General features: G+C 39.2%; 1 protein-coding gene across 1 annotated transcript; it reads right to left on the reverse strand.

Annotated features, from left to right (window-relative positions):
- Positions 1-427: 427 nt before the first annotated feature.
- On the reverse strand, positions 428-6460 carry cxcl12a (chemokine (C-X-C motif) ligand 12a (stromal cell-derived factor 1)). The gene is made up of 4 exons (XM_003441120.5): positions 6303-6460; positions 4555-4672; positions 3545-3628; positions 428-1882 (listed from the first exon to the last, which is right to left on the reverse strand). The coding sequence occupies exons 1-4, from the start codon at positions 6367-6369 to the stop codon at positions 1855-1857; spliced, it is 297 nt and encodes a 98-aa protein (XP_003441168.1). The 5' UTR covers positions 6370-6460; the 3' UTR covers positions 428-1854.
- Positions 6461-9037: the final 2577 nt, after the last annotated feature.

The raw sequence follows: 9037 nt of genomic DNA on the forward strand, positions 1-9037 counted from the left end.
GGGTTGTTACCTGCATCTTGCATCCCTTTCTCTCTCCCTGTTTCTATTAGCACAACACTCACATTAGATATACTACCTCGCTCAGCCTTAAAGAAGGCCCCATGTGGGAAGTTAAAAGTTCACCCTTTTTAGCACTAATGCTTTCCTAATAGTCGCTTGTTGAGTTAATAGTTAAATAGCTGGCAGGATCATTGTCCTTGCCTTTCATTTACCCTCGCGAGTAAAGCCAAACACATGTTCTCTCATCAAAGCCTTACATTTAGCCTCTGACCTGCTGGTACTGTAGGACTGCAGCAGCTGTGTGTCGGCCCTGGCAGAGCTTGCTTTACATTCAATTTAATGATTATAAGAGTCACTCGAATGGAAAGTGTGTATGTGTGCATCAGTGGCAATGAGGCTTGTGACGTACAGGAATCAAACACCCATAGTATTTTAAAGATTTCCTTTTTACTGACCAGATGTATACATGTTTGATAATAAAAAAAAATTAAAAAAAAACAACACTGGATGGCTCAGTTGCGAGAGTACAGTTCCTTCATTTAAATGTTTGGATTTAATATAAATGCATAAAAGAGTACAAAAATAAAACATTTGTATGAGATAAATTTTACATAGGAAGAGGAGATTTAAATGAGTAAAAGGGTGGAAAAAAATCAAACCAGTTAAATTCAGTTACACATTCAATGATCACAAAAGAGTAGAAACATGATGATAAACCATTAAAAAAAACAAAAATACAGAATGTAGTGTTTAAAGTTAGTAATAATACATTTTTTTGCTAAAACATGAATACATCAGGTATAAAGTGCATTTCTATCTGCATGACAGTTGTAGGTAATCACATCTATATACATAAATTAATTGCCAGTAATGGTAGTATTTGTTCTACTGCAGCCGTCTGTGTTACCAATTGTTTTTATTACTATTTTAATTACATTTTTTGCGCACCCATGTTTGGAAGTGGCATTCACATTGAAAGGCTATTTTGATCAGTGTCACAATTTCTTGGTAACTGACACAATTTTATGATTCTGGTAAATCTCGTCTTATTGGCTGCTCATTAAAACACTGTTTGGAAACCAGATGTTTAGCTTTTACAAAGAACAACATAAAAAAAAGAAATAAGACGCGGCCGCATAATCAGCCACAGAACAGCTGTAGGAAATGCTGCAGCTCTTTCTGCATTAATTTCCATCACAAAACAATTGTAATTGCTATTTTTATAGGGGTTTTCAGTCGGGGGGCAGCTGGCATTCACTTAAATTCCTTGGTGCCAATTAACTTAAACTGATTATTTATTTTAGAGGAGAACCTATACATCAATTTGTGTAATCTGAAATCTGACATGATCAGAATAAACTGATCCACAGACCACAAAACTGTGCTCCTCACAAATGGGATGCTCAGTAAAGTTTGATATGGAGGAAACCTTCTAGCTAAACCACGTCATCCCTCTTTAAGCCCCTTCCTGCCGGGTGGGGTCTTTGCTTTTTTCCTAAATAACGGAGAAGCCAATGGAAAAATCTCCAAAAATAGCTCTTTACTTTTAAAGTCCATTAACAAAATAGTATTTACACTATGGTTAGGAAAGTATGCACTCACAGATATAATGGCACTTTGCACTAATATTTCGTTATATCTATAAGTGGTGAAATGAAGTGGTGAAGGATGCAGCAGTGCTAGGAACATGGTGTTCATGGTGAAGACTTTGAAGTTGATCCATGCAAAAGGCTGCAGCGTGTCAGCTAGAGTAAGTGCTCTACAACTTAACACATGATCTGGTATCATGTTACATATCTGCGATGATGTCGTCCAAATCCTCAGCGGTGGCTCGGGAGGATTTCTGCAGGCTTTTTAGTTGCCCTGTTTGGTTTTCTTGATCCTGGAAAGGAAAAGCACATTTGTCATGAGAACAAAGTAGACACGGGAACTACAACGTCAGAATCATACGGCTTTTTGGTGCTGACTGTTCACATGGTCTATATATTTGACACTCTATATAATAGAGTGTCAAAACACAACAATAGATGAATGCACGGTAACTTGTGAGTAGTAAACACCAAAAGTGGAAATTAATGAGCATTTAGTCCAGTGGCACAACTCACGGCTGATTTCAGTTCCAGGTTATCAAGTAAAAACAGCTGCTGCGTGTTTAGAAAGCCGAAATGTTTTTGACTTGTAATCATGAGCTAACCATCTTAGCAATAATAAATGTAATTTGATTTCTGCATTCACTTTCAGTTGGCCGGTCAATTAGTGGGCCATTCTGAAAATGTTATGTCTGAAGATGTAATTTTGCAGAGCACTGACGTGAAGCAGTCTCAGGGCGATGATGCCAAAGGATAAGCAGGATATTAACAGTATAAACACTTGGAACTCGAGTGGGTTCTTTAATTATATCTGCCACACTCGTCAGATACAAAAAGGCAATCATCATTTAGTTTACAAAAATAACGCATGGCTTATAATCGTGTGCATTTCTACACATTACAAGCAGGTTTATGCCTCCTCCTCTATGACTGCATGTGTAAGTGGAAACACATTAGATCTGACTGATTGTAAACAAGCAACATGCACTCTACATGCGCTATTTTGTTATGCAGAGGGCTGTTCACGCCTCATCAACCCGAGGGCTCCACAGTCATCCTTGAGACAGGCCGTCTGACTGCTAGACTGTGGGCGGATCTGTCAGTGTGTATTGAGTGTGTATGTCACAAGCTGGATTAAATACCGAAGTGCGTTTAGTTTTCTTTACATGAAAAGACGGGAATCCACATGTGACATTCCAAAAACTCTTTTATCCGCCTCCATCGCACAGTGCAGGGTTTGTTTCGTTCTTTAAATAACAGACATGGCAACTCGATCCCTTCTATAAACTTCGTTGTACCAACATCTTTCAGAAAAGCGTCTGCTTCCTCAGGGCAGGAAGGAGACAGTGACTTTTAACGCCACCAGTCTCGGTATGAATTTAACTTGATTGTGCAATTCAGAGTTGCATAAGGTGACCATAAATCCCATCATATTACATTATTTTTTTTACAAATTTAGAACGTTATCTTTATCTTTACTCTCCGATGTAACTTTTAATGCACTAAATGTCCTAAACTCTAAACAATATGCAAGTGTGCCGTGCATAGTGTAAATATATTAAACTGCATTTGCTAGACTGTGTTCCAGTATGAACCGTGATGACCAGGAACAAACCTGTAATAGCACTTAAGAACAGATTAAGTGCACCCACACTTTGTATGTGAAAGTGGAAACAGTCTCTACTCCCACTTGGTCATGTACCAGCATGTTTTGACTTTGGGTTTCAATATAAATTGGGCAATTGAGAGCTTTTACTCCCACAATAGCCTATTGGTAAACATCCAAATGCGCATTTGCGCCTTTGGATTTGTAGATTCTTTGCTTTAAATTTCTATAGAGTGTAAGTGAGTATATCCCACTTGTGCCAACAGATTTGTTAAAGCCAGACGGGATTGTGTATTGCAGAAAAAACATGACCCCATGATTAAAATCTGCTGGATTTGCTGATACTTACTTGTTGAGAGCGTTCTTCAGGTACTGCTGCAGCCACCGGATCTCTGGGTTCATGCACACCTCCTTGTTTGACTTCAGCTTGGCACTGATTAGAGAAAGGATAAGATGAGGATGAAAGCTTGAATTATGCATAATCATTAACAGTGGGTATCTTAACACACTGTTATCAACTGACTGAATTAACACTGACTTGCTAGTTTGATACCGCTTAACAGTAGTGGCTTAATTTGTAAGTGATACTGCTACAGAAATTAATATGCATTAATATTGATAAGATAGTGACCCTTAAGGTACTTTAGTGTTAGGTCAAATTAGAATATGTTGCATTGTGCAGGCTACTTTCTAAAGCCATGATAGTCCTGTGGTTATTTAAAGAATGGGCTACAACCATATCATATGTCTCCATGTGGGGGACCATGCCTCATTTGGCAACAGATCTTGTTTTAAGGAGCTTCAAATATGTTTTTATGTCTCTTTATGTAAACTTGTAAGATAATTTTATTTTTCCATACTTCTGAAGTTCTAATGCAACTGACCCTTTTTCGTCCATGTTGCCACACACACTTTCATGTATAAATTTGCACTGCACAAGCTGTGGCGACAAATGCGATCTGAACTAAAGGTTGCATGAACAGTATGAAGAGAAAACACTGCGTGACAAGCAAATGAGAAGCAAAGCCAGTTACAAAACCCACAATTATTGCTTCCCGGTTAAAAAACCAAACTGCGTCCAATTTCCACCACCTTTTCACATTCGCTCATACTCAAACGGACCACTTCCTGTGGATGCGTCAGTGGGCCAGTTGCAAAAAAACGACTTGTTGTCTGTGAATGAGTGAGCGAGTGACTGAGGGGCGTGTATGTACACATTCATGCATGATTCCTTTCTCTGGCTTGTCACCCTGCAGAGATTGATGGTGAGAAATGTCCGAACAAGGAGGAAACCTGTCGAACGTTTATATGGTCCAGACAGAAAACGTGCTGCCTGGAGAAGTCAAAAACAATACTCACATCACTTGGAAGGGGCAGTTGGGTGTGTGGATGAACCTAAGTTCTCGGATGTAGCTTCGTGGGACGGTGTTGACTGTTGAACGGCAGTAGCATCTCTCCACCAGGCTGATGGGCTTTGCTGAGAAAGCAAAAGAGAAGTTGAGTATAGAAAACTATTTTAAAGTAAAGCAAAATTTAAACAAAGCAATAATTCAGATTAGATTAAATTAAATATCTTTCCTGTATGAAATGACATACACATAATACAATATCACAAATTCCACCAGCAAATAAGATAAAAATGATACAGCAAGCAAATATATAAATATATAGTCTTTAGACTATCAAAGCACAAAGTAAGCATGCACAAGCCCTCTTCTGATTATGAACAAATAAATAAAATGCCCCCTGCACTGAACTATACAGAGTCTTTTGGATTTAAAGCTTTTGATTTTTATCCCTCCATTCTACTTGTTTATCTCTTTCCTTGACAAGAAGCCTACAGTCAACACTGCCAAATGGGACTAACAAATGACACTGACAGATGAAAATTCCATATTTAAGCTTTACAAAATCCAGTTTCTGCTCATCCCACACAGCAAACACAGAGACTGAGTACATTATTAGCGGGGGTTTTACACCCACAAACACTAAGCTCTTTCAAACATCAGCGTGTACTGTGTGGTCCCTGCGTGATGGATGTGCGCAGTTTCCATTGGAGCCTCAGCTTTCAGGTTCCTACACCGAGATGGTCACAGTTGATTAATGTGGAAAAATAAAGAGAATTTTTTTTCCCCCCTTTTCGTTACGTCTAAAAGCGGCGTTGGAAATAGATAAAACAGTCACGCCGATAGAAGTTAGTTTTAGCGCAAATACCGTTTATACACAGTTGTTTTACTTGTCAGTAAATTGTTTTAAAGCGACACTGGCCGACTGTAAGTCACAGATGGTGAAACCTGCCCCAATGGATTAAACTACGCTAATTATTTTTACACCTGATTACCATGACAAAAGAGCGCAACACCTTCAAGTTGGGTGATTGATGTCGCCACGTAGGCTAGCTGAGGTTTGGCTTCATTTGTGGCTAATTAAAAGAAAACAAAGGGAAGGACAAACACACACTGATCACTGATCCAGCGGGGAAATTCCTATACGGCAAGAGCCACATGTGCAGCCTGCCGTGCTTTACGCACGGCGAAAAATGCACTCTCCCTTCTTCAAGGAAAAAAATGCATGAGAGATTTATGCAATTTTAAAAAAATTTAAATAAAAATTTAAATTCTCAGGTCCAATTTACGTTTTTCCCGACTTTCTTTCCACAGTATTTGCACTCCGAGTGCACGCAATTGGAATTTCTCATCTGATTTCGTGCTCAGATTTTTGGCAACTAATTTATTATACATACACATTGATTTACAGTAACTGTATTTAATGTAAAATAATTAGTAACAAAAAAAGTATTTAATAAGAACTGCGGACGTAGTGGACCCCGACAGAGTTACAGAACTCTATCGGGATGATTATTTATAGAAATACTATAGACATCCAGGGTCGCAGCTCGACTGGAGCCTGTCCCTGGTGTCTGGATAAGCGGAAGAAATGATGGATGAATGGATGAATGAATGCACTACAGACAAGACAAGTCAACAGGTGGACAGCGTATAAGCAAATATGTTGCTGATACTTCCCTCCAATACGCATCACAGCTGCAATAGTCTAAACAAAATCTGAAGCAACATAAAACAGCAACACCGAAAATAAATCCATACCTTGCGCTGGAGGTGCATACATCATCACCATGAGTACAGCCACGACCGCCAGTATTTTCACATCCATTTTGCGTTACTGCCAAAGAGTTCCGAAACCGCTCAGAGTAAAGTCCAGAGGAGTTCTGACAGACGAGGCACCGGCGGAGTGTTAAATTAGGCACCACTGCGTCAAGCTACCATTAAAAAAATGGTGTTTCCGGTCATCAAGTAAAAGTAGATGCTTTACTTTAACGGATATTTATGAAGTAATAAGGCATCAAATTGTAACAAAAATCACTTTCAGAAAAAACACGTCATAGATAAGCCGTCATTTTTAATAGATCTGTGTTAATGATATAATAATAATAATAATATAATAACAATTTTTCATGCTTTTATTTTGTAGGACCGTTTTATTATTTCCTGTCTTTAGTAGGATTTTCGGATACAGCCTATTAACGCACGGTAGACCCCCAGGCGCGCAAGTGTGCACATGCCTCTGACGAAAGTGTTTAATGAAAGTGTTCTTTTTTGTGTGTGGGTTTTTTGTTTTTTTTTTACATGAAAGAAGACTTGGCAGTAAGCTGATTGGTAGCTGTTTATTTATTTCCTAAAAAATACGGCAAGGATCCAGTGTACCTTCAAGCAATTGGCACGATTTCTTCTGCACTATCCTTGAAGCTGCTGCTGAAAAGAAAGAGAAACATTTTTTTGTGCATGCATTTTTCATGCTTCTTGGTTTTTCATGTTATAACTGGCCATCGCAGGGACTTTACTGACCCTACTTAAGTAAAAGTGGGAAGAATTTGCGTGAGTACACACTAATGTTTCCAAAAAGTAAAAAATGTGGTGTAGAAAGAGCAAACAACACTTTTGGCCTTTTGGAGAGTGTGTGGGTGTATATGCCTAGATCTGAGAAATTTATTCCTATTCACATGTTCATCAAATGATACCTTATACTAATGCGTTAACACCATAATTACCTTTTTAGGTTGTTTAAGTTAAATACACACAACTGAACTCAATGCAATTCCACTAAGTAAATAGAAACTGCAGACAACCAAAGCTTATATTTACACAGACTGAGGTTGTGTTTTGAGACATTTTTTTCAGAATCTCAGAGCAACATGAATAATGTGACTAAGTGGTTGGTTTTGTATTTTCTATTCTTTCTTTTTTCAGTTATTGCAGACATATCCTCTCATCACACCAACTGTGGGAAAGCAAACCACCTGCTGACAGCACACTTTATCATGAAAATGAGCGAGGAATAGAAGACGGTTGTTCAAGGAGAATAACATTGTTTTGCGCTTGTTTTAACTCTCTACCCGGTATCGTAAGTAAAAAGGACAATTCCTCTGTTGTGTGGGCAAGATCTGCTTTATGACCAAAGTGTTTGTGACAATAAAGTCCTGACATAACCAATACTTACCCTTTTTGTAAACCTGTTTGTTCATAATTTTGCGTCTGTCTGAGACATTTTTGTTAGATTTGTTGCAGGCTGTCTGTGTTTTGGATCTCGTGATGAATAAAGCCATGGATACCAGACGCACGGGAGGAGACGCTCGGAGGGTAAAATTAGCTGACAGCTGAAAGGACATATTGACTTCTCTCACAGGCCACAAAGGCTAACTCCAAGCGTGCGTGTTAGAAAGACAGAGTAGGCAAAAAGTAAAGAGCGCAGCACGAACGCCCTGATATTTCAGTAAGTGTCCTCTCAGCTTGGAGTGAAGAGTTACATCAAAGTGCTCACCTCATCAACCTTGCTTGTTCTCACACAGGATGCCTGACATGTCGCTACAATCTACAGGTTATGCTCACTTCACTGCACTTTCCTGTGAGCCTGCACAAACAGCAAACGTGTGCAGCGGGGTTTGCGCAAGCATGCAAATGGAAGTCATTTGTCTCAAACACAAGTACACACACATGCTCTCACATCTACTCGGTTTATCCGCATAGTTCAGGCTGTCAGTGGGGGGCAACCTGTGACATGTCACGGGAGAGAAGTCAAAGCACATTCAAGTATTGCGACATGCAACAGTAAGCAAGATTTACTTTCTTGGCCAGAGGTGAATGGACTATAATAGTGTGGTTACATAAGCAGATTTGGCAGAACATCTGCCCAATTGTTTCGGGGGTTTTTTTTACATTAACAAGTTGTCTGGCTGTGTTTTCCCGAAATGAAACGTTTCTTTTTTTCTCAGCATATGCAAATGTTTATAGAAACCCTTATTAGGGTACGTTTTCTAAAAATGAAACTTGTCTAAAATTCACACGCTTACACTCACAGGATGATCAGGATGTTGCCCAAGGATACTTCGATTTGCTCCAGTCTGTCCTGACCTTCCAATTGGTAAACGTCGCGCTCTACCTCTGATGGCTATAATGGTCGATAGTGGTTTGTATATATTGCACACACATGTCTACCTGCTATGCGTTATTCACACCTGTCCAGCATCCAGTAACTTTGAGTTGCAGCATAGTCTTCTGTAGCCCATCTGTCTGGTTTGGGAGGTCTCACTCTAGGGGTCCATCTGCTCTCTTCGTGAGTCGTATCTTACTGTACTGTCAAAGAATAAGGTAAGATGGAAGAGTTAAGGTTTTTCTCTAAAGTCGTGAAGGGATAGCAGGTGTCCTCCAGAGTTTTTTTGTTTTTTTTGAATCCTTGAGAATGTCACGTCTCATAAATGTCTAAATACAGTTTACATATTTATCCCTACTTCACATACATACACACTGTTTATTCCTCGCCTACT

This window comes from Oreochromis niloticus, linkage group LG13 (genome assembly GCF_001858045.2).
Source record: "Oreochromis niloticus isolate F11D_XX linkage group LG13, O_niloticus_UMD_NMBU, whole genome shotgun sequence".
NCBI lineage: Eukaryota > Metazoa > Chordata > Actinopteri > Cichliformes > Cichlidae > Oreochromis > Oreochromis niloticus.